The sequence below is a fragment of the Spermophilus citellus genome (assembly GCF_964194105.1).
Source record: "Spermophilus citellus genome assembly, chromosome: 9".
In the NCBI taxonomy this organism is placed as follows: domain Eukaryota; kingdom Metazoa; phylum Chordata; class Mammalia; order Rodentia; family Sciuridae; genus Spermophilus; species Spermophilus citellus.
In genome coordinates this window covers 14,775,098-14,800,756 of record NC_138191.1, presented here as the reverse complement: position 1 = coordinate 14,800,756, position 25,659 = coordinate 14,775,098, and the positions used below count along the sequence as shown (strand labels likewise).

Below are 25,659 nucleotides of genomic sequence, written 5' to 3'. Positions count from 1 at the left end.
TTTTTTATACCTTCACTAAGCAAAGCTTGCAGACCCAATGAGTTAATAGGCCACATACGTCTCAAAAAGCCATTAAATTGTTCTATTAAAAAAAGAAAATGAAAAAGAAACACTAGGAGGCTTCATTTCTATGGCAACATTTAGAAAGTTGCCACTGGATGGCCAAGATTAAAAAAGCAATCTACCTTTCTTCCCAGTATACAGTGCTACTACTTATATAATCAGCCTACGATTTATATCCTTTAAGTTTCTCCCTCTAGGAAGTCTACATAAAAATGAGGAATCCGGGAAAAAGCCCAGCCCCGTCGCACCGTGTCCCAATCCCCCAAATAGTCCAACAGGCACCGCTCCTACAAGCGGCTAGAACCAACCCCAGGACATGCGCATGCGCAGCAAGCCAAAGCAAGCTGTAGGCTGAGACTGCTCTCTGAGCCTCCGCCCTTCTCAAGATGGCGCTGCTCTCAATGCGGAAGGCGCGTGGGTGCTGGAGCTTCATCCGGGCATTTCATAAAGGACCTGAACCGCCTCCCGCTCCACAGGTAACCGAAGTCGGTCCTTCTCTCACCAGCTTCCCATCCTGCGAGCTCCCTCTTATCCTCCTTCCTCTCCCTGTACTTATTTCTCTCTTCCCGCTGTCTCGGGTGAGTACTGGGCCGTTTCTCTTCTAAAACCCACTCGCCTATCACTGCCCGCCTACTTGGAGCGTGGAAACGTTGCAAAGATACGTGATGACGCAAGGTTCCCGGTGAAAGGAGCGCGCAGCCGCCTGACCATGTGACCTCATCTGGAATCCCGCGACCCTTGTGCGGCGGCTGTTACTAGGCAACGCGGGAAGCCAGTTCTTAGTGTGACATTGTTAGAGAATACACCTGGTCATTCTAAGACTTCTCTCTTGCTCGTGGTTCCATGCTTTTACCTTTCTTTCCCCATCTGCAAGGCAGGAGCCACGGGAGAACTTCGAGAAGGCGTCTTGTTAGAACTGGGTGGTTTAGATGGGTGCAGCCGCTTGTCCTTCTCTGGCAGTGTGGTATTTTTAAAAAACAGTGATCTTGCATTGTCATTCCTTCTTGGTGATCCTTAGGTCAGGCTTTGTGAAAGAATGTCCGGAAGTTGCCACAATGAGTCGTCTTATCCTTCGCCTGACAGCACTACTATTACTATCATTCTAGTTAAGAGCAGGGCACGACTTTCCGTCAATCCGTATTTGGAATTTTCTCCTGAGAAAAACAGAGTTTGGGGTTACCGTTTCATTCATTCAGACATTATTAAATGTCTTCTAAATGCAGGCTCAGTAGTAAACACTTTGACAATACGCTATCTATGGAGATATATTCTGAAATCTAGAGGGGAACATGGGATTCTGTGATTATTAGGTAATTTCCTGACACCTTGCATATCCATTGTCATTAATGTGTAGGTGTGCGGTGAGGATGTCACAGTGTAACCAGTGTGTTGGAAAGAGCACTAGATCAGAAGTTAGGAAACAACGGCTGAGGTCTCATCTGCCACATGCTAGCTGTGTGCATGACAAGTCACAATCCCCTGGGCTTATTTTCTTTAACAGATCAAGTGGAATAAGAGTTGGACTGATTGACATGTTAACGTACTTTGGAGCTTTGGAAAATCTATGACTACATGAAAAAGTCAAAACAAAGCCAGTGAGAGTAAATGAAAACAAAGATTTAAGTTCAATTTATTTTTCTAATCATCCCATAAATTGCTTAATTTACCAAACTTCTCATTTCTTCATTGATTTTGAACCTTAGAATTCTTGTAAGGATAAAGAACATAATATACTGAAAGCTCTTTGTTAGCAAACAACTCTTCAAATGTTATTTTAAATTTTAGGAAGCAATGTTAGGTAAGAATTGATTCTAATTTACTTCATCAAATACTCTCTTTGAAGTTTGGGAGTTCGATTGTTCAGAACCAGAACTAATTGACAATTTATAGATAATGTCATATTAAAATGACTAAACCTTAGACACCAACTTTCCTTCATTCCAAACTAAGAATTAATTGTGCCTTGAGAGTACAGAATCAAAGAAAGAAGAAAAACAAATTAGAGCCCACTAATGATTGCCCAAGGAAAATTAGGACACTAAATCATTATAAATGCTAATGAAAAAAAATCAGACCTCTACTATTGTTTCAGTAGCATTTATGAATAGGGTTATTCTTAAAGTTAATCTACTGTTAATCTAGATTGTTTCAAGATGTAGAATTTCAAGAACAATATTAGTGTTTCCAAATCTGTAATTTAGCTTTGAGTATAAATGAAATGTATTTTTTCTTTTTTTTTTTTTTGATATTAAGTATTCTTTCCTTTTTTTTTTCTTTTTCTTTTTTTTTTTTTATTGGATGTTCACAACATTACAAAACTCATGACAAATCATATTTCATAGATTAGAATCAATTGGGTTATGAACTCCCATTTTTACCCCAAATACAGATTGCAGAATCACATCGGCTACACATCACATTTTTACATACTGCCATATTAGTGACTGTTGTATTCCGCTACCTTTACTATCCTCTAAAATCCCCCCTCCCCTTCCCTCCCATCTTCTCTCTCTACCCCATCTACTGAAATTCATTTCCCTCCATGTTTGTTATCCCATTCCCCTCGTAAACTCTTATATATAATTTTGTATTACAATGAGGGTCTCCCTCCATTTCCATGTGATTTCCCTTTTTTTTTTTTCTCCCTTTCCCTCCCGCCTCATGTCTCTGTTTAATGCTAGTCTTTTCTTCCTGCTCAGCCTCACTGTTCTGCTCTTAGTTGCTCTCATTATATCAAAGAAGACATTTGGTATTTGTTTTTTAGGGATTGGCTAGCTTCACTAAGCATAATCTGCTCTAGTGCCATCCATTTCCCTGCAAATTCCGTGATTTTGTCATTTTTTAGTGCTGCGTAATATTCCATGGTATATAAATGCCACATTTTTTTATCCATTCATCTATTGAAGGGCATCTGGGTTGATTCCACAGTCTAGCAATTGTGAATTGTGCTGCTATGAACATCGATGTGGCAGTATCCCTGTAGTGTGCTCTTTTAAGGTCTTCAGGAAATAGTCCGAGTAGGGCAATAGCTGGGTCAAATGGTGGTTCCATTCCCAGCTTTCCCAGGAATCTCCATACTGCTTTCCAAATTGGCCGCACCCGTTTGCAGTCCCACCAGCAGTGTACAAGAGTACCCTTTTCCCCACATCCTCGCCAGCACTTGTTGTTGTTTGACTTCATCATGGCTGCCAATCTTACTGGGGTGAGGTGGTATCTTAGGGTGGTTTTGATTTGCATTTCCTTGACTGCTAGAGATGGTGAGCATTTTTTCATGTACTTATTGATTGATTGTATGTCCTCCTCTGAGAAGTGTCTGTTCAGGTCCTTGGCCCATTTGTTGATTGGGTTGTTTGTTATCTTATTGTCTAATTTTTTGAGTTCTTTGTATACTCTGGATATTAGGGCTCTATCTGAAGTGTGAGGAGTAAAAATTTGTTCCCAGGATGTAGGCTCCCTATTTACCTCTCTTATTGTTTCTCTTGCTGAGAAAAAACTTTTCAGTTTAAGAAAGTCCCATTTGTTGATTCTTGTTATTAACTCTTGTGCTATGGGTGTCCTATTAAGGAATTTGGAGCCTGTCCCCACAATCTGTAGATCGGAACCAACTTTTTCTTCTATCAGACGTAGAGTCTCTGATTTGATATCTAGCTCCTTTATCCACTTTGAGTTGACTTTTGTGCGTGGCGAGAGGAGGGGATTTAGTTTCATTTTGTTGCATATGGATTTCCAGTTTTCCCAACACCATTTGTTGAAGATACTATCCTTTCTCCATTGCATGTTTTTAGCTCCTTTATCAAATATAAGATAGTTGTAGCTTTGTGGATTAGTCTCTGTGTCCTCTATTCTGTACCATTGGTCCACCCGCCTGTTCTGGTACCAGTACCATGCTGTTTTTATTACTATTGCTCTGTAGTATAGTTTGAAGTCTGGTATCGCTATACCACCTGATTCACACTTCCTGCTTAGAATTGTTTTTGCTATTCTGGGTCTTTTGTTTTTCCATATGAATTTCATGATTGCTTTATCTATTTCTACAAGAAATGCCATTGGGATTTTGATTGGCATTGCATTGAACCTATAGAGAACTTTTGGTAATATCGCCATTTTGATGATGTTAGTTCTGCCTATCCATGAACAGGGTATATTTTTCCATCTTCTAAGATCCTCTTCTATTTCTTTCTTTAGGGTTCTGTAGTTTTCATTGTATAGATCCTTCACCTCTTTTGTTAGGTTGATTCCCAAGTACTTTATTTTTTTTGAGGATATTGTGAATGGAGTGTTTTTCCTCATTTCCGTTTCAGAAGTTTTGTCGCTGATATACAGAAATGCCTTTGATTTATGTGTGTTGATTTTATATCCTGCCACATTACTGAATTCATTTATTAGTTCTAGTAGTTTTTTTGTAGACCCTTTTGGGTCTTCTAGGTATAGAATCATGTCATCCGCAAATAGTGATAATTTAAGTTCTTCTTTTCCTATTTTTATGCCTTTAATTTCTTTCGTTTGTCTAATTGCTCTGGCCAGTGTTTCGAGAACTATATTGAATAGAAGTGGTGATAGGGGGCATCCCTGTCGTGTTCCAGATTTTAGAGGGAATGCCTTCAATTTTTCTCCATTCAGAATGATGCTAGCCTGAGGCTTGGCATAGATAGCTTTTACAATGTCGAGGTAAGTTCCTGTTATCCCTATTTTTTCTAACGTTTTGAACATAAAGGGATGCTGTACTTTGTCAAATGCTTTTTCTGCGTCTATTGAGATGATCATATGGTTCTTCTCTTTAAGCCTATTGATGTGGTGAATAACATTTATTGATTTCCGTATATTGAACCATCCTTGCATCCCAGGGATGAATCCTACTTGATCATGGTGCACAATTTTTTTGATATGCCTTTGTATCCGATTCGCCAGAATTTTATTGAGGATTTTTGCATCTAGGTTCATTAGGGATATTGGTCTGTAGTTTTCTTTCTTTGAGGCGTCTTTGTCTGGTTTCGGAATCAGGGTGATGTTGGCCTCATAGAATGAATTTGGAAGAGCTCCCTCCTTTTCTATTTCCTGAAATAACTTGAAAAGTACTGGTATTAATTCTTCTTTAAAGGTTTTGTAGAACTCCGCTGTATACCCATCCGGTCCTGGGCTTTTCTTGGTTGGAAGTTTTTTAATTGCTTCTTCTATTTCATCTATTGATATTGGTCTGTTTAGGTTGTGAGTTTCCTCCTGACTCAGTCTGGGCAAATCATATGACTTAAGGAATTTATCGATGTCTTCACTTTCTTCTATTTTATTGGAATATAGGTTTTCAAAGTAATTTCTAATTGTTTTCTGTATTTCTGAAGCGTCTGTTGTAACATTGCCTTTTTCATCCCGTATGTTAGTGATTTGAGTTCTCTCTCTTCTTCTCTTCGTTAGTATGGCTAGGGGTCTGTCGATCTTATTTATTTTTTCAAAGAACCAACTTTTTGTTTTGTTAATTTTTTCAATAGTTTCTTTTGTTTCAATTTCATTGATTTCTGCTCTGATTTTAATTAGTTCTTGCCTTCTGCTACATTTGCTATTGTTTTGCTCTTTCTTTTCTAGGGCTTTGAGATGAAGTGTGAGCTCATTTATTTGTTGGTTTTTCCTTTTTTTGAGGAATGACCTCCAGGCGATGAATTTCCCTCTTAAAACTGCTTTCATTGTGTCCCATAGATTCCGATATGTTGTGTCTGTATTTTCATTTATCTCTAAGAATTTTTTGATTTCCTCCTTTATGTCTTCTATAACCCATTGATCATTTAGTAACGTATTGTTCATTGTCCATGTGATGTAGGATTTTTCCTTCCTTCTCTTATCATTGATTTCCAGTTTCATTCCATTATGATCTGATAAAGTGCATGGTATTATCTCCACCCCTTTATATTTACTGAGGGTTGCCCTATGGCATAATATATGATCTATTTTTGAGAAGGTTCCATGTGCTGCTGAGAAAAAAGTATATCCACTTGATGATGGTTGATATATTCTATATATGTCAGTTAAGTCTAAGTTATTGATTGTGATATTGAGGTCAATAGTTTCTTTATTCAACTTTTGTTTGGAGGATCTGTCCAATGGTGAGAGAGGTGTGTTGAAGTCACCCGTGATTATTGTGTTGTGGTCTATTTGATTCTTGAACTTGAGGAGAGTTTGTTTTATGAACGTCGCAGCACCATTATTTGGTGCATAAATATTGATAATTGTTATGTCTTGTTGGTGAATGGTTCCTTTTAACAGTATATAATGTCCTTCCTTATCCCTTTTGATTAACTTAGTCTTGAAGTCGATTTTATTCGATATGAGAATGGCCACGCCTGCTTGCTTACGAGGACCGTGTGCTTGGTATATTTTTTCCCAACCTTTTACCTTGAGCCTGTGTATGTCTTTTCCAGTCAGATGTGTCTCCTGGAGGCAGCATATCGTTGGATTTGTTTTTTTAATCCATGTTACCAGCCTATGTCGCTTTATTGGAGAGTTTAAGCCATTAACATTTAGAGTTACTATTGATATATGGTTTGTACTTCCTGCCATGTTTGATTATTTATCTCTTTTTTTTTTTCCCTAATTTAGTTTGTTTCTCCATGATTAGCTTTCCTCCCATCCTCTGTCTTTACTGAGGCACTTCCCGCTGATGGTTTTGGTTATTGTTTTCCATTTCTTCCTCGTGTAGAGTTTTGCTCAAGACGCTTTGCAATGCTGGTTTTCTGGCTACAAATTCTTTTAGCTTTTGTTTATCATGGAAGATTTTTATTTCGTTGTCGTATCTGAAGCTTAATTTTGCTGGATACAGGATTCTTGGTTGGCATCCATTGTCTTTCAGTGTTTGAAATACATTGTTCCAGGATCTTCTCGCTTTCAGCGTCTGTGATGAAAAATCCGTTGTCAACCTTATTGGTTTACCCCTAAATGTAATCTGCCTCTTTTCTCTTGTAGCTTTTAATATTTTCTCTTTGTTCTGTATATTGGATAGCTTCATAACAATGTGTCTTGGCGTTGGTCTATTGTGATTTTGTGTGCTCGGTGTCCTGTATGCATCTACAATTTGTATATCTGTATCCTTTTTTATTTCTGGAAAGTTTTCTGTAATTATTTCCTTCAGTAAGTTACCCATTCCCTTGGCATGAATCTCTGTGCCCTCCTCTATCCCGATGACTCGTAAGTTTGGTTTTTTTATGTTATCCCAAATCTCTTGGATGTTTTTCTCGTGGTTTTTTACCAGCCTATCTGAGTTGGCTAGACTCTTTTCAAGGTGATATATTTTGTCTTCATTATCTGATGTTCTGGCTTCTACTTGCTCCACTCTGTTAGTGATACTCTCGATTGAGTTTTTAATTTGGTTTATCGTTTCCTTCATTTCTAGAATTATTGTTTGATTTTTTTTTATAATTTCTATCTCCTGATAAAGATGCTTAACTTCCTCTTTTATCTGTTTTTGTAATTCATTTTCAATGTGATCTTTAAGGTTCCTTTCCATCTGTCTAAGGTGTTCCTTGAGTTCTTTATATGGCCATTTTTCTGATGACTCCAGGTCCTCCTGAATATTTAGGCTGTCTTTCATTGTTTGTATTCCTTTTCTTCCTTGCTTTTTTATGCTCATGATACTTCTTGTTCTGTTTGACTGTTGAGTTACTGTTTACTCTTATAAGTTTATTTGATGCTTGGGAGGAGAGGTATTAGAAGGGAAGGGAAGAAGTCACTAAAGAGAGCAAGTGTAGGCAGGTGGAGTTCAAGAGAGGGGGAATAAGAAAGTTGAAAAGAAATGAAAAGACAAAAGAAAAAAAAAGTGAGAAGAAAGAGAGAAAAAATGAAAAAATAGAAATTTAAAACAAACGAAAAAAAAATTATAATGGTAATAAAAAATGGAACTTGAAGTTTAAAAAATAATAGTAATAATAATAGAATAAGAAAAATTAACAAAAAAATATTGAAACCATTAGTAAGAAAGTTAAAGAACACAACAACGTCAACTACAAAAAGTGAGAATAATAAAAAAAAATACTAATAATAATCTTTAAAAAAATAAAAAAATTACTAATAATAAATGCAGTCATAAAGCTCGATTGAGTTCTCTTCCAGTGGGTGGAGCTATGCCCACTGGGCCAGGCTTCTCCTCTTGATAGGTGGGAGCCAATCACTGTGCCTCAGCTCTTCTTCCCAGACTGTGCGGGTCTCCAGTCCTGAATGCCTGGGTCCTTTTCTTGTGGTTCCTCAATCCGGGCCCCACTCGCCTGTGATGCTTATCGCATTACTGTCTACATGTCGGGACTGCTGCTCCTGGGAGCCCTGTTTTCATGGATGTCTGGGCACACCCTTTCTGTTTGCCTCCCTCAGGCTCTAAGTTTGTAGGGTTTGGGGCTGAGGACCCCCAGCGAATTTGTTTGCCCTCAGGTAGCAACTCCCCTGGTAGGTGGTGCAAGGGACCTCTGTTGTCGGCCCTGGTGGGGGCGATAGCCGGGAATTCTGTGCCGCTAGTCCCACATCACTCCCGATTCCCTGGGTCTGGCTATGGTGCTCTGTTTTTTTTTTTTTTTTTTTTTTTTTTTACCTCTGTGAGATCATGTGGGCCGACTAGTTATTTCAGCTGGGTCGTTAGTGCTGAATCACGAGAAGCAGGCGATCCGGGGCTTAAACGCCGCAGATACGTGCTCAGTGTGCGTTTTCTGAGGGGCCCAAAGTGTACGCCCTAGATCCACGTCAGCTCAGCATTGCCTAGTGATCCTGAGCAAATAGGCTTTAGATAGCAGCGCCGCCGCAGCCTCCGCTGTTCCTCGGCCCGGTGCCTAGCTCCCGGGGCCCAAGCGGCTGCCGCCGCGGCTCTCCAACCGCCTCCTCCGGAGCACGGGTCCTCTCGCAGGGGGATGCCGAATGACCCAGCCTTCGGAGGACAGGGCTCGGCACGCAGCCCCATTTTAGTCTCTAGCTGCTGCAGCTAGACCGAGTAGACAGGGCCCTCAAGGCAGCATGCCGAAAGCAAATGGCGGCTCCCGCGGAGTGGATTTTCGGCCCCGAAACCCCAGCCCAGCCAACAATTTCAGTCCACTAATTCTCCCTGTATAGACAATATTAAAAAAAAAAAAAAAAAAAAGAAAAAAAAAAGGGCGGGGTGTACTGAGCTTTCTTAGCCTCAGGTACTTAGGATCCACTGCTGATTGCCCATTCAGCTTCTCTGCGGGGAGCGAAGTGGAAGAGGAAGCAGGTGGGTGCAAAGCGCCCGTGGCTCTGAGCAGAAAAGCGTCAGGGAGCCAAGCGTCTCTTTTTCAATCTTTTTGTTTTTTTTGCTGCTTGGCCGGGTGGTCCACTAAAGACTAATGGTGAAAGGAGCTCTAACAAGCTGCGCAAAGTCTCGATTAAAGCCTCTGCTCTGAGCTCCAGGCTCAGCACTTCAGCCACCCCCGTATGCAGCCCAGTTCGCTATTTCATAGAGGCTTGGTTAGATTCCCTTCACGTCGCCTCCTGCGCTGGGCGGGCTGGGGGCTGTTTGATGAGCGGGCGGAGACCCTTCTCGCCACGCCAGGTCCTGCAGCCAGGGGCCGTTTGCAGAACCGGGCAGGCAGCGGGGACCCTTCCTGCCGTGCCAGGTCCCGCCTCCGGGGACCGTTTGCAGAACCGGGCGGGCAGCGCCGGCTGCCGTTTGGCGGCGGCTGGCAGTGGGACTAGTCCTCTGCACCGCGTGGCCAAGATTCACTCCTCTGGGACAAACTGTCACCTCTAATCAACTTACTAATTTCCGGCAGGTCTCTTTTCAGTGGAGTTTTGCTCGAAGTTCATCAGTAGGTAGAATCTGGGTGTATTAATGGATCTTTTTGATCCCGTTACTGTAGAGATACTGAATGTGCTGTTTCCTCGCCGGCCGCCATCTTTCCTCCCTCTATTTTTTCTTAAGTGTATAACTCTATATCATTTCAGTTATTTAAAATGATGGTTTGAGAGATTAATGCAGTCTTTTGAAAAACTAATTGAAAAAAGATAACAATAGTATTCATAATATGATTACAATATTATGTTTACATATAAATACTTATTTAAATATATACACTGAAAAAAAAGTTGGAAGGAAACACCATTTTTAACTTTTTTGTTGTGTTTTGATCTTCCTAAATAGTGGATTAAAAGTAATTTCAGTTTTCTTTAAGCATTACTTTTCACATGTTCTATATTGAATATATATCACTTTTATAACCAGAAAAATTGAAATCATAAATCTCCTTGCAAACCTTTAGTCATTAATACTGTTTGTGGTATTTTAAGTTTCTAAGAGAGATACTTGTGCTATGGTGCTGTTATTAAATTGGCCTCAGAAAGGACTACTAAAAATTTATGGCCACTTTTTCTATGTGTATCTTCTTTTTCTCTCAAAAAGCCTTCTTTGAAGTCAAAGGGATTTTGTGAACAGATGCAGAAATATGTGAAGGAAGAATTGGATTCTTAAGCCATATGCATTAGACATTTTTATGATACCTCATAACCTTTGTAAAAAACAAAAAAATATTTTTCAAGTGTACATTACAATAGAAAGAAATGTGTATTTATCATATGGGTGATTTTATCAGTAACGAAGAGATAGATAAGTTACTTGTTATTGGGTTTGGGCTATGTACCTACCCCCTGAGGTAGAAAGCAAAAGTGGATGAATGATAGTGGTGCTCTATTAGAAGCTACCACTGATAGAGTATTGTGATTCTTAAGTTGTTTTAATGTTTTGGAGGATGTTTATTTTTTATTTATTTTGTGGGTATGGGGGACATAACCCAGGGGCACTTTACCACTGAACAACATCTCCCAGCCCTATTTAGTTTTTATTTTGAGAAAAGGTCTCACTAAATTGCTTAGGGCCTTGCTAAGTTGCTGAAGCTGGCCTTGGACTTGTTATTCTCCTATCTCAGCCTCCCAATTGTCTTTTGTATTAAAAAAAAAAAAAAAACAAAAACTTGGCATTGGGGATCTTTATGTTAAATGCAGGATTTTGTTCAGGTTAGGGAGAGAAGGGCTGGGATGTATCTCAGTGGTAGAGCAATACAAAAAGCCCTGAGTTTCATCTCCTGTACTGAAAAAAAAGAAAAGGTGTGTGTATGTGTGGGGGGGACGGGGGGGGGGGTGTCCAGGAATAACAGTGTATCACACCATACTCATTGTGGGATATCTGCAATTTATATGAAAATGGTTTATTTTGCCAGGTGTTGCTTGACAGAAAACTGTTGAAATCTGACAAGATGAGAGTAGTCACAGAGTCAGAGGAATGAAAACCTGACATGTTTTATTTAAATGCTGGTGGCATTAGGTAAATTTAAGCCTGTCATCGTTGGGCAAACACAAGATACATAATTCTTTAAGCATTAATTCATGATTGTATTGTGCAAAAAGTGAAATATTGTTGGTTAGTGAATTTTTGCAAGAATATTTATAATCATTCAGCTGAAGTATAAAATGTCCACATTGTAGTGCAGTTGAACAACATGCTTCAATATTAACCATCATTAGCCTAGGTTTGGTCAATAGTAACATACTATTTCTGCAATTAATGATCTGTAAGTATAGCCATTACATGAAGAAATCATGTCTAAAAATGGCATTATATTAAATATCTGATCTTGTGTTTAATTTCCACTACAATTCTTTTTAAATTTTTTTATTTTAACATAATTTCAGACTTATAAAGTTGCAAAATTAGCTCATAAAATTCCTGCACACCCTTCACCAAGTTTTGTCTTGCATAATCATAATATAATTAGCAAAACCAAAAAAATTAACATTGGTACAGTACTATTAATTCAGCTATAGATCTAATTTATATTTCACTGGTTTTTCCACTAGTTATTTTCCTGGTCCAGGATCAAATCCAGGATCCTATATTGCATTTAGTTGCCATGTCTCCTCCACTCTGTGACACTTCTTCAGTCTTTCATCACTTTTGAAGACTGTTGGCTAATTGTTTCATAGAATGTCTCTCAGTGGATTTTTCCATCGATTCCTCATGATTACATTGAGCTTATGGATTTTGGCAAGAATACACAAAAGAGATGTTGTTCATAAAAAGGCTTTACAGTAGGTATTAAACATGAGGAAACAGCCTTTGGTTAATTAACTCATTCAGTGTAACACAGTTAATGAGTGATGAATTGGGATGGTAAATTTTACTTTGGGGATTTAGTTCTATATTTTGCAATTTCTGTTTATTGTAGGTTTCTGTGATCCTACGGATATTTAATTGTGGTTGTGTTCTCAGTGATATTTCCCTTAGCTCTTTTCTGTCCAGGCAACACACAACATGAGCTAACCAGAAGGGAAACCTTTCAAGAGCTGCCGTAGCCATCCGAGAGTTGTGCTAGTTGAAAACTGCCAGTTTGATCAGGCTTATTTCATCTTTGTGTTTTTCTTAAATTTGTGTCGTATGAATCTACTCTATGACTCCTTTTAATCTCAGTCAGTGAATCCAATTGTTTAAAATGCTCTTTTGATTGGTTGTCCATGTAAACTTAGTTTATATAAGTACTTGTATTTCAGTTTTTTGAAAAATATCTCTGAGCAACAAATTGAAACTGATGGTGACTGCTGAAAATATAGAGGAGCAGTAGATAAATGCTGGGGATTTATGCTAGCATCTCTGATGGCATCCACAGCGAGGAAGTGCTGGAGAGAGTGGTGCTGCTGACCCCAGCTCTTTCTCTGTATGTCTTTTGCATAACTGCAGGTTACAGAAGAATTGTCTGTGGACGCTGAGACAAATACAGGTGTGAATCACACACACACAGACACACACTTACTGTGTGCACCTACCTACTGAGGTGCAAAGCAAAAGTGGAGGAATCACAGTGGTGCTCTGTTACAAACTGCCACTGATTGAGTATTCTTAAGTTGCTTTAATGTTTTGGAGAATTTTAAAAAACAATTCTCTTGCATAAAAATCTTATTTGTCTATATCTTTCAGAAAAGGAACACTTAGCTAGTGCCTTTTATATGCCAAAGCCTCATGACATGTGCTATGCATGATTTATCTTCTTCTTTCAATGATCTTATAAATAGTATTTTACAAAAAAAAAAGGGGGGGGGGAGCTAAAAGAGATTAGGGAACTTTTTCAAGGCACAGAGCTAGTAAAGAGCAGTGCCAGGATCCCAACCCAGTTTGCCTATCTTTTTCCTACTTGATCAGTAGTCATTGCTTTATCAAAGGAAATTTTACACGGACCCCCTGTTAGAATGTAAAAGCAGACCTCTTCAGCATAAGAAGTGAAAGAGTATCTACCATCTGCTTGTTTGATTTCTTTCTCTCCATTTCCCTGACACACAACCCAAGGTCCTCTGAGATTGTACTATACAGTCTTTGCTTGCTTGCTTGCTTGCTTGTTTTTTCTTGGGATTGAACCCAGGAGTGCTTTTTTGCTGACCCACATTCCCAGTTCTTTTTATTTTTTTTATTTTTGAGACAGGGTCTCACTAAGTTGTTAATGCTGGTCTCCAATTTGCCATCCTCCTGCTTCAGCCTCCCAAGTTGCTGGGATTACAGGTGTGCCCAGCCAGTCTTGGATTTCTTAAGATGTAGTTTGAAAAACACTGCAGTTGCCTTAAACATCTGAGTGAGTTTCTCATTCGGGACCACACATAATAGATGAATTATTTTTAAAGAGATGCCCTGTAAATGAATGGTTTTGGGTTATTTACTTTGATGTGCATGTGTTTTATGACTAAAATATAATCATCTTTAGCTACATGAGTACATGAAATAAAAGCAAATCAATTTTTTCTTCCCTCTTTTCTCCTTTCATTCCTTTCTTTTTTTCTTACAGCTTATTTTTACATAGCATGCTGATTTTTGTGCACAAAAGTGTTGGTACAGAAGTCACTCTCAACAGTGTAACTAGTCTGGCCTCCAGCCTCCTCCCAAATGGTACTGCTCTTCATTCTATTCTATCACCACCACTCCGGAGTTTTTCTTCTTCTAAAGACCTAAGGTGTATATCTTCCTCCTAAATTTCCATAGGAAAAATTTACTCATTTAGGATAGAAGCCACTCTGCCATAGTATGAGACACTAGCTGCAGAAAGACAATTTATAGGCACAGAGATGATACACGGACTCCAGCTGGACTTAATTTAATTCTGGCATTTACAGTTTTCTCTCTATATCATTTCTTAGTGATATCCTATCTTTTATTGCCAGTCAGGAGCATAATACTTTTTCTTAAATTCCCTGCTTCCTGAACAAAGCAAGGTCATATCTAGGTCCTTGCACTGTCCCGTCATTTGAGTTATACTGGTCCTCTAATCATTAACCAAAATTCATCTATTGCTCTTTTCTTTGCATACTTTTTTCTTGGCACAGATTTTTTCCTTTTCTTCCTCTTCCTCCTTCTCCTCCTCCTCCTCCTCTTCCTCCTCTTCCACCTTTTCCTTCTTCTCCTTTTCCTTCCTCCTCCTCCTCCTCCTTCTCCTTCCTCCTCCTCCTCCTCGTCCTCCTCTTTTTCTCCTTCTCCTCCTCCTTCTCCTTCTTCTTTTGAGCTACACTTCCATTTCCAATTGAACTTCCTTGGCTAACAATCTGCCTTTTTTACTGCCCCTTTTCTTCCCTGGAAGCTGAATTCAGCCAACCTGATTACTAACCCTGAAGATTCACAACTTGGTCTTTTAACATCCCTTGCTGTCTATGCCAGGACACTAATTTGCATTCAGGGATGTTGTCCTCTCCTTTTGATTGTAACTCATTACAGTGTCAGACAACTCCACTAAGGATAGAGCTCTGAATGACTTTGGTTATGTTATTTCTTACCCCCATTTCTTGGGATGATATTTGTAGATTTTTCTGCAGGATAGTTGGAATTACAAATAAAATAACAGACCTCACCTTGGTAAAGCATTTTTCCAGTGGAATTCTTGCTCTTCATTAATAATATCTTATTCTAATACAGTATGTCATACTTTCTTAAATGTTCTACATATTCTCATTTAATTCTGAGGCTAACATATGAAGTTTCACTATTTGGCCATCTAAAATTTTTACTTACTGATTAAATTTTCGTTGTGCCTTCTCCCTCTTTTTCTTTCTCTTGCCACCAGTTCTGTAATGTAATGATGACAAATCTGAATATGTAAACACCAGTGGTTTTTTTTAAGTTTTAATCCAGTGGGCATTATTCTGTTTGCATTTAAATTAGTTTAATTGTTAATTCAGTTTTGGACCCTCATCTGATAGAAATGTGATCATTTCAGTTGTTACTAAACATAATGATAATTGTAGAAAGGAACCAGTGTAATAATAGCAAATATTCATTGAATGCTTGCCTTGTGCCAAGCATAGTTTTAAGCACCTGATGTACATTCGCTCTTTCAATCCTCACAATTCAACCAGGTAGATGCTATTATTAACTGTTTTACAGATGAGGATGCTGGGAGGGTACGGAACCCACTCAAGGTCATGTAGCTAGCAAGTGTCAGAACCAAGATATAAACCTAGTTAGTCCAATTTCAAATCCTGTGCACTAACTATAATAAAATGATTGCAAATCCTGAAACAAATTACACATGTTAATTCGCTGATAATTGCCTTGCAACTTTCAAATCTGTTCTATGAAAACCACTCATATATCTTGCTATTGTGACATGCAGAGTTGAAATTATAAATCATCCTTTGTTGTTGCTGTTCTTATGGTCTTGTTTGGCTGGATGAATTATGAGAAAGGAGCAAAGCTGTCTTGTAAATTTATCTCTATGTCTCTATTTGGCTACTGCCACTAAGATTACCTTGGATAATATAAGGGCTTTTAACACATGAGTCCCTAGGTGCATGTAGGAAGTTCTACTTATACACAGTCCATAGCTGGAAGGTCAATCTGGGCAGAGCCCTGCAGGCACAAGGGAGGTGGTGAGTGCTAAGGCTGATGGATGATCAGGGGACCACTATCTAGGGTCTAGTTTCGATTTATGGCTAGAGTACTTTCTTCAAGAAGTAGCAGAAGTATGAAGTGGAAAGGTGGGAGATGCAAGTAATTAGTGCCGTGGTCCATTGCTGCACAGACTAAGGAATACTTTTATTTTAAAGTATTCTCATTTAAAAAAGTTATTAAAGAGGTCTCTAATTCACTAATTACCACTGAGTACATTAATTAGGATGCTGATGAACCTTTAAAGTTAGCACTATTGAACAGAGTTGATCTCATACACCAAAAAAAGGGCTCCTTGTGAGCTTTGACTTGTATTCCCCATGAACACAGACCATACCGGTGGACCATTCTACTTGTCATTCATTGAGCCCCACTGTTTACTCCTTGTGTTACTTTGGATGCCTTTTCAGAAGCAGAAAAATGTAATAGTGAAGGGAAATGGAGCTGTTTACCAAATCACTGATTTGGATTCTGTCACCCCCTGGAGAGAATGATCTAAGCAACCAGTTCTAAAAATTGCTACAAAAGAGAAGAGGACTCCTGGGCTGGGGGTGAGCTTCCAGTAGAAGGTAGAGCCACAAGGGAGATATTAAGGACCAGGTTATGTGATGTCCTTGCCAGTCTGGGAGAGAACACCAGGTTGTCCCCCCATGGATGCTAGTTCCCTTGCCACTTGTTATGAAGAAGAATTCCTCTTTACAGGTGACAGGCAACTTTAGCTTTTCCAGTGGCTGGCAGCTGTTCAGCCACCCCGTTGTCACCAAAATATAAAACATTCAGACTCAGCAACTTTGAGAAGCTAGTTTTGTTGAGGATAAATATGCACATCTTAAATTTGGCTATTAAAAGGAAGTGTGGCAAAGCAGAAGGTACTTGACTATTTGGATCAATCAAGCCTGGGTCTACCACATATTGTCTCTAGGCAAGTTATTTGACCTCACCAAACCTCAGTTTTCTTATCTGAGAGGTATTAATAATACTCACATTGTAGGAATTTTAAATGGATTTGATAGCCTGCTATATATATATCCCCCCCCCTTGGCCAGTTCATAGTGCCCAGTGATCTTCCCTTCTTGATGATGACTGTTTCTTCAAAAATATATAAGAAACTCAGCAGAATTTCTCTCTGTTCTTATCAATCTTAATAGTTTCTTAATAGAATCTATATAGAATTTCCTCTCCTCTAACACCCTGACCAGATTAATCTCCCCAAAACAGAATTGTAATTTTGTTGTTCCTTTGCTCAGAAACCTCTGGGAACTTCTCATAAAGACTACACTCCTGATAACCTAACATTTAAGACTTTCTGCAGTCCGGATCCCAAAATACTCCTCTAGGCCACTGCTATCATACATGGATCCTTTGCTTTGTGTTTTAAAAACAATTCCAAGTTTGCTCAGATTGTTCCCTTTTACTTCTCAGATTGTTCCCCTTTGCCTTCTTTCCTTCCTTATCTTTCTGTATTTTTACTGCACTTTGAAAACAAAAATAGCTTTGAATATGAATGACACCTCAATAAAGTGATTTAAAACAAACTGCAACAACAAAACTCATAGAAATGCTGCAGAAAATTTTGTTTTGAAATTACACAGGACTTTGTACCTTTCTTATAGAAAGTGTGATTCCCCAGGCAGTGTGTGCTTTGAGGCCACCACCACCAGTTGTGAAAAAAGGAAGTGTCTTCCTGTTGAGCTTTATCTATGATAGCTAATTGTGTAGGAAATGAGTTATTACTTAGGTCTTTGGTATGATGATTCCTGTCATTACTGAAGTATTTAATGAAAATCAAAATCAGTGAGGTAATACATGAGAAAATGCTTATTAGCATTGATATCAAGCATATTGTTGAGTATATAACTACACATTTTATGTATTTATTTACAAGAGATGTTTAGTGTTTGTTGCAGTTAATAAGTAGTTTTATTATTTCTCAAAGTATCTAGATATTTATAAGTTATTGAAAGATAATACCAATTTTATTTTGATGACTTTCCAGATTGACTAAGGATTTCTATCTTGTTGCCATAACTGACTTTTATTTCTATTCTAGTCCTAATTTTATTTTTCACAAGTCATGCTGATTATACTGGGGCTTTTATTATACTGACATTTGTTACCTTTGTATATAGAAAAATATAGGGATAATTTAGGGTTAAGATTTAAAGATTTTATTTTGATCATAGGTTTCCTTAAAAAGCTATCTAGTTCAACACATATGCTATGTTGTGATAATTGGTATCTTGTTTTTTGCTATTATAATCAAGGACCTACTTTCTTCACCTCAGGAAAGAGATTTTAAAAATTCATTAATTATATTGACATTGCCTTTTCTTGCACTGTTACCCATTTTAAGTCTCTTTAAAACAACTTATGAAGCCATTCCTAGCACCTTTGCTCTATAGATATTGGTATGCTCAGCACAGACATGGAAAAAAGCCCTAAGTCTCATTGCATTGTTATCTGGTATATAGTCAGTACAGCTTTTGTAAGCTTCCAGTTTGATGCATCTTAACTTTTTCTTGCACTATAATGAGTGGAGTAATGCAAGCAGATTTTATAGCTAAAGGATCTAGATATTGCAAAGAATTTACATTTTTTTCTTTTACAGTGGCTACTGGCATTTGGTAGTTGATCAGGAAAACTTTTTTGCTATACTTACTAACTTGTCATATGTGTTTAACCAAAACCTTCAACCAACCTAGCATAATCAGAACTGTCATGGAATATCATGTCTGATAGAGACAAGATGATTAATTTATCTTCCTGATAAATCTTCATCTTAGCATATTTGGGTTGCTACAACAAATACCATAGACTGTGATTTAAACAGTGGTTTATTTTTCACAATTATGGAGGCCGGGAAGTCCCAGATCAAGGTGCTTGCAAATTCCATATCTGGTAAGGGCCTATTTCCTAATTCATAGATAGCTATAACCTCACATGGTAGAAGGAGCAAGTTAATTTTCTAGGTCTCTTTTATAAGGGCATGAATTTCATTTATAAGGGTTCCCCTGTCATGACCTAATCACCTCCTGAAGAACCTACCTCCAAATACCATCAAAGTGGGAGTTAGAGTTCAACATATAAATTTTGGGGAGACACAAACATTGTCTATTTCAGCCTGTGACTTTAATGTCCAGACATGTTGTAAAATCCAGGATTTTTGTTCCATAAATCTTTAAAGTGTCTTGGAGATTCCAATGTTTCAGCATCTATATGACATCTAATATACTGTTTTTTACATTCTAAAATGGAACAGAAATTCTTTAGGTGACCATATGTCCTTAATTTTGATTGGGAATATATTAACATATTTATGACTCAAGTAGAGACACAGTTTTCCTTAAGTTGTATATATATATATTTTCTATCTAGCTGGTAGACTTTTTGGTTAAGTTTCAGTGATACCTGTCTTTTTTAAAGTCACATACCCACTTTTAGATCAACTATGTTGATATGGGGTCAGTCAGCTTCCATTGGACCACATGTTAGAAGAAACAGGGAGAGAGAAGTGTGGTTCTTCAAAAGGGAATAATAAAGCCAGACCTACTGATGTGGTTACTGTCAGTTAAATAGTACTTAAATTTGTGTCTTCTACTGGGAGACCATTAAGAAAGGGATGTGAAGAGGAAAATAATATTTTTTTAAAAAAAATCAGAATCTTTAATGCTCTCTAGGTTCAACCTTGGAGAAGAGGCCAGAGTTGAAGAATTCAGAAGGGAAACAGGTGAGGAAAGAATCATTATTGATACTGAAAGTTGATTACAATGAGACAAATGATAAGAAAGGATTACTCTTGAAAAGCCCAATGGAGCAGGAAGTATCAGAGAAGGTAAAGGGAGCTATACAGAATGGCCTTATCAAGTAAAGTTTGTGGAGGTGGGATACTGAGGGATGGAAGAAAGTTGGCCATGATTGTAAGAGTCTGCAAAGATGGAAAGTTTGAAGAAAAAGGAAAGAAATGGAAGAAGGGCAGCAGATGATGGAACATTAGGAGACACAGATCAACTCTGAGACTGGGAGAAAGGTAAAGATAGATGTGGGTCTAATGAGTTTTCTGGGAGTGGTATGAGAAATGAATAATGATAGAAAGAGAAGATGGGAGGGGAGGGGGGATAGTAGAGGATAGGAAAGGTAGCAGAATACAACAGTTACTAGTATCGCATTATGTAAAAATGTGGATGTGTAACCGATGTGATTCTGCAATCTGTATTTGGGGTAAAAATGGGAGTTCATAACCCACTTGAATCTAATGTATGAAATATGATATGTCAAGATCTTTGTAATGTTTTGAACAACCAATAAAAAAAAAATAAGATCAACCTCAGGCTAAAAACAAAAAGTGAAACAAAAAAAAAATGAATAATGGTGGGCATTATTTTTTTAGAGGACTTAGGCCTAAAGACATGGTATAGGTTGGTAGGTTAGATTCTGAAGTCAGATTCTCTATATTCAAATCCACATTCTTCAATTTAATAATTGGGTAATGGAAGTTGGTTTCCTTGGGTGAGTTACTGAACCTCATTAGACTTCATTGTTTCATTTCATCTGTAAGATGAGGAAGAGCCTAGAGTTAAAAAGCTTGAATTCTATAGCCAGATTACCAGGGTTTGTAGCTAGTAAGTTCACTTAATAGCAGTATGATCTTGTGAAGACACTTAGCTTTTTGCTTCTGCAAAATGGAGACAATAATAGTATCTCTCTTAGAAGGCCACTGTGAGGTTTAAGTGAGTTAATATCTATAGGAATTTAGAATAGTATCAGGCACATTGTATAAGTTTATTTAAAGGATTTGATAAACAGCATTATAACTAAATTATGCATTGTTTTGAAATTTTTCAAACTGCTCAGCTCATAAGGCATTCAAATATAAAATGAGCTCCTAGCTGTTGATCTCTAGGGTTGGAATTTTGCTTGCCAATTAGGAGATAAGGATAGCTGTGTTGCTCATGGGCATATAGTCTGAGTGACAACCTTGGAACAGGCTGGAAAGAGAAGAAGAGAGGACATATAGGGACTGCTGCACCAGGAAAAAATGGAACAATCAGAGGCAATGGTTTCTAAGTGAGTTTGAAGAGCAACTATAATGTGAATGAAAGCATGATATAGTTGAAAGGTGGAAGGTTGCACACCGAATAGAATATTGACATTTAAAATGTTAACAGTGAAGAACTTTTATGATGTAAAGGTTCTAGGGTAGGACATAGGAATAAATTATTGAAGTTGAAGAGATCGAACAAATGTATCTATGGAACCCTAATGTATTAGATGGATAATATACCTGATAATTGAACTCTTTTGGATAATGGAAATTGGGGGAGAAAGAGAACAATTTCCTAATCCTGTGATCAATTTAAGAGAATATTCAAGTGGTGGGAAGATAACAAGGGCTGAACAAGTGTAAACATCTGCTCTTGTTTATGTACCCAATTTCTATAATTTGTACCCAGTGTCTCCTGGAATATTAAATAATTCTGTTTGGGGAAATATTATTTGGATATTTCACCTGGTGAATTCTTTCCTCATCTCTTCATAGAAGTAATAAAGTCATGATTATTTTTATGTATTGTTTTATTTATAAACTATTCATCAAGCAGTATGTACTATGTTTTAAAGATATATCAGTGAAGAACACAGACAAAAACTTACATTCTACTAGTAGAAAAAGACAATAAGCAAGTAATTAAAATATATAGTATGTTGGGGGATAGGAAATGACACAGAGAAATATATTAGGTAAGGACAAGAGATCTGGATTGCTAAGGGATATTGCATCTGTTCAGTTAGGTGGTCAGCAAAAGCCTTCAAGAAGATTACTTTTGATGAAAAAACTGAAGGTGATGATATGTACATGGTTTATATCTAGGGGAGAAGCAATCCAGGAGAAAGAAAGAATGAAAAGACCATGAGGTAGGGCCTACACTGGCATGTCTGAAGACCAGCAAGGAGGCCCAATATGACTGAAGGAAAGTGAGCATTTTCTTTATTTAACAAATATTATACAGTTGTCCTTTGATATAACTAATATTTAACAAATAGTTGTCCTTTGATATAATCAAAAGGTTGGTTCCAGGACCCCCTGCAAATACCAAAATTCTAACAGGGGAATAATAGAGAGTGGAAGTGGGGAGGTTGATTGTATAGAGCCTTAGAAGCAATTTATTGGGATTGAATTGGGAAATTACCAGAAGGTACTGTGTGGGGGTAATAACATCATCTGACATAGGTTTTAAAGGCTTACTCTATTAGGATTAAAAAAAAAAAAAAAGACTATAGAGGAACAGGCGTAGAAACAGGAAGACCAGTTAGGAAGCTAATGTGAAATCCAAAGATGATGGGTGGCTTGTACTAGCATGGATGGTGAAGATGGAGGGATTACACTATGGATTTGTTTGTAGGTTTTGATTTTTAATTTTTATTGGTGTATTATATATAACAGTGGGATTCATTAGGCCATATTTGAATGTGTACATAACATAATTTGATCAATCTTATTCCCCAGTACCTTCCCTTTCCCTCCCTTCATTCCTCCCTCTGATCCACATGCTCTAGTATACTGATCTCCCTTCTATTATTATTGAAATAATAATCATGTTAATTATAATTGTATATAAGCATCATAATTATATGAGCAGGATTCTTGGTGGTGTATTCATTATAATTACTTATATAAGCAGGATTCATTATGGTATGTTCATACATGGATATAACATAATTTGGTAAATTTCACTCCCCAAGATTTCCCCATGCCCTTCTTTCCAATCTCCCTCTCAATTTCTTTCCTCTACTCTGTTGGTTTCTCTCCTGTTTTCATGGGATACCCCCTCTTTTTTGACAATTATTTTAAAGGAGGTAGAATCAGCAAGATTTTCTGATTAATTAAATGAAAGAAAAGTGTTGACTGTGATTCCAAGGTTTCTGAGCAGAACAACTGGAATGAACTGAATGAATTTACACTTACTGAAATGGTAAGGAGTAAAATTTGGGGAGGAAGATAAGGAGTTGACATTAAGACATGTGGAGTTTAGATTCCTAGTGAATGTCTAAGTGGATATCAGATAGGCATTAGATATATGAGACCAGAGCTCAGGAGAGAGGTGTAGATGGAGATATACATTTGGGAGTCCTCAGAATAGACTTTTGCTTAAAGCCCTAAGATTGGGTATCACCATCTAGACAGTATGTTTAGAAAGAAAAGAGGTCCAAATACTAAATCTGGGCTTAACATTAAGATGTTGGGATAATGATAAGAACCATGCAAGATAATAATAGTCAGATAGATAGAAGAAAAAAATAGAAGGTGGCATCTTAGAAGCTAAATTAGGAAAATTTTTTACAGATTGACGTGTGTATACACACACACACACACACACACACACACACACTACATGTTCATGGACATGCACACACAAACTATATTATCATTTATGAAGATGGAGTGATCAGGAGTACCATCTCTATTTCTCCACTGAACACTATAGTCTCTATTTGCTGGCAGATTTAATTGGGAAGCCAAATTATTATAGTTTGAGTATGGAATCAGACAAAGGGAATTCACTGAATCACCTCATTGGCTAAGGTAATGTATGGTAACTGGAAGATCCATCTCGAGTGTGGGACTCCTGTGCAGCGCATTGCTGACCCGTGTCACAGCCCATTTCCCTTTCTTTATATCACCAGGCTTTCCAGTAGAACACCTTTGTCTAAGCTTATCCCCCTCAAGGGAAGGTACTCTTTCTTTAGATTTATTAATGTGCCTAATCATGATTCTAAATCTCATCCTCAGAGTTCTTAGATTTTGGAGGTGTACTCTTTCCTTTGATTAAAATGTGGATCTTCTTCCTTGAAAAATGTATGTGCATTCTCAAGATTTTGTGTACAATTTCACAAGTCCATAAACCTAGATTAAGAACTCCAACTTCAAATTGATCTCTCTCTCTCTCTCTTTTATGGAATAACTCACAGAAGGTAAACATATTCCTATTTCAAGTATTGGGCCCACCTCCTCCCCCATGTACAAAACTGTTTTTATGATCCACATCATAGGACTTTTATGGGAATACTGGAGGTATTTCTGATGTCATTAAGAAAACAATGGAGGTATTTCTGATGTCATTAAGAAAATCCTATGACATATCAGAAATATATGGAGAGTGAGACAGGCCTTCAAACCCCTTTCCTATTTGTACAAATGACTTTATAGTGAAGTTCTCATGTCTGTTTATATGATGTCACAGATCTCTAAGGCTTATGCTAGTCAATTTAACCTTTGGTGGGCATGTGAGAATATCTTATTATAATTTGATGTTGCCTAAACATTTAGGAATATACTCCCCCATCACACACATGTACCTACATACTACCCACGCATATTTGGTTAAAGTTTTGAAGGAAATAGAGGAAGAGTGAAAATATTTGGCTGAAGGGAATGAAGAAAGCATTCCAGAATACTAAGACTAACACCCATTTGAACTTCACAGAAAGTATCATGAGAATGTCAGTGATTAGAACTGATCAGATATTTGGCTGTCTTTTTCAATCAGCGATGGATTTGAACCAGATCACCACATCTATGGTTTAGTTTTGAAGAGACAGAAAGGGAGAAAAAAAAAATTATTTGTCTCTTTGTTCAAAGGCCTTTTTTTGTATTGTAGATCCCTAAAAAGCTAGTAGAAGAGCCAGCCTTTCACATCCATTAAGGTTAGCCCTGAAACTGTTGAATTTGATCTCTTCCATTTGCCATCTGGATACAGTAGAGAAAAAGCTATTCTGCATTGGGCTGCTGGACACCATCCAGAAAATAATATGTCCGGGCATCAAAGGCTTGAGGCACTTGGTCCAGTCTGTCTAATGATCACAGGCAGGGTCTGCTCTCCAGTTTTGTAGTATGTTTTATTTTTGCAGTGACAATATATATCCCACTAAAATAGATCACAAGGATTACTGCCAACTTGTCAAAGCTGGGAATCTTCTATCATAGACTTCAAAAAAGGACCAGATTTTAATTGGGCAAAGCTTGATTTCCAAAATCCATCTCCCTTCATCTCAATCTATCCTTACTGCAAGGATTCTGATTCATAGTTTGTTTGACTCCATGCCTAAGTCTCAAATTTAAAATGTCCTAAAGATTGACTTCATTTAAAATGGTATGCATCATCCTGTATAGAAGAGGGCCCAGTATCGGGCCGCTAATAACCACACTGGCGGCTTTCCAAGAATCTGACAACCATGTCTTATTATTCACACCAACTGGAGCCAATTGTGGCTGGATTTTCTTTTATTATTTTTATTATTCTGTTATTTTAAAATGTGGATAGGAAACAACAGCAGTGGCATGTCCTCTGGTCTCCTCTGGGATTGGGGAGGAGACTTGCATAATAGGACCTGTAACATAAGGGAGCATATGGCTGTGTTTTAAGGTAGCTGGAGGCCTACTAAGTCTTAGCTAGGATACAGCAGACTTTTTCTGGATCTTTGCAGGATGTGCTTAGGAATGAATTTACAGCGTCTAAAGCAGATAAAATTGTAGGGAATTGTCATTTTGTCTGTTACACTGAAAAGGGATAGCAGGAAAAGTTGCCAAATGCTAACCATGAAAATCACTTCCCTTTGGACGGAATGGTTCTCAAGCTGCACCCTACATAGTAGGGCAACTCCCAGATCTCCAAACCTGATCTCAGAAGCGGGGCAAGCTCTTGCTGAATTTTGGC

General features: G+C 37.9%; 1 protein-coding gene across 3 annotated transcripts in view; it reads left to right on the top strand.

The window, feature by feature from the left end:
• Window positions 1-440: 440 nt before the first annotated feature.
• LOC308656632 (tryptophan--tRNA ligase, mitochondrial) overlaps window positions 441-25,659 on the top strand; it is a gene marked incomplete at its 5' end in the record, with an annotated part of 82,508 nt that continues 57,289 nt past the window's right edge. Inside the window, one exon of one of the 3 annotated variants that reach the window (XM_081307904.1) lies at window positions 441-539. In XM_081307904.1, coding sequence (XP_081164030.1) covers window positions 450-539 — 90 coding nt within the window. The remainder of the gene's footprint in view (window positions 540-25,659) is intronic. The other 2 variants (XM_081307905.1, XM_081307903.1) reach the window with 2 other exon arrangements.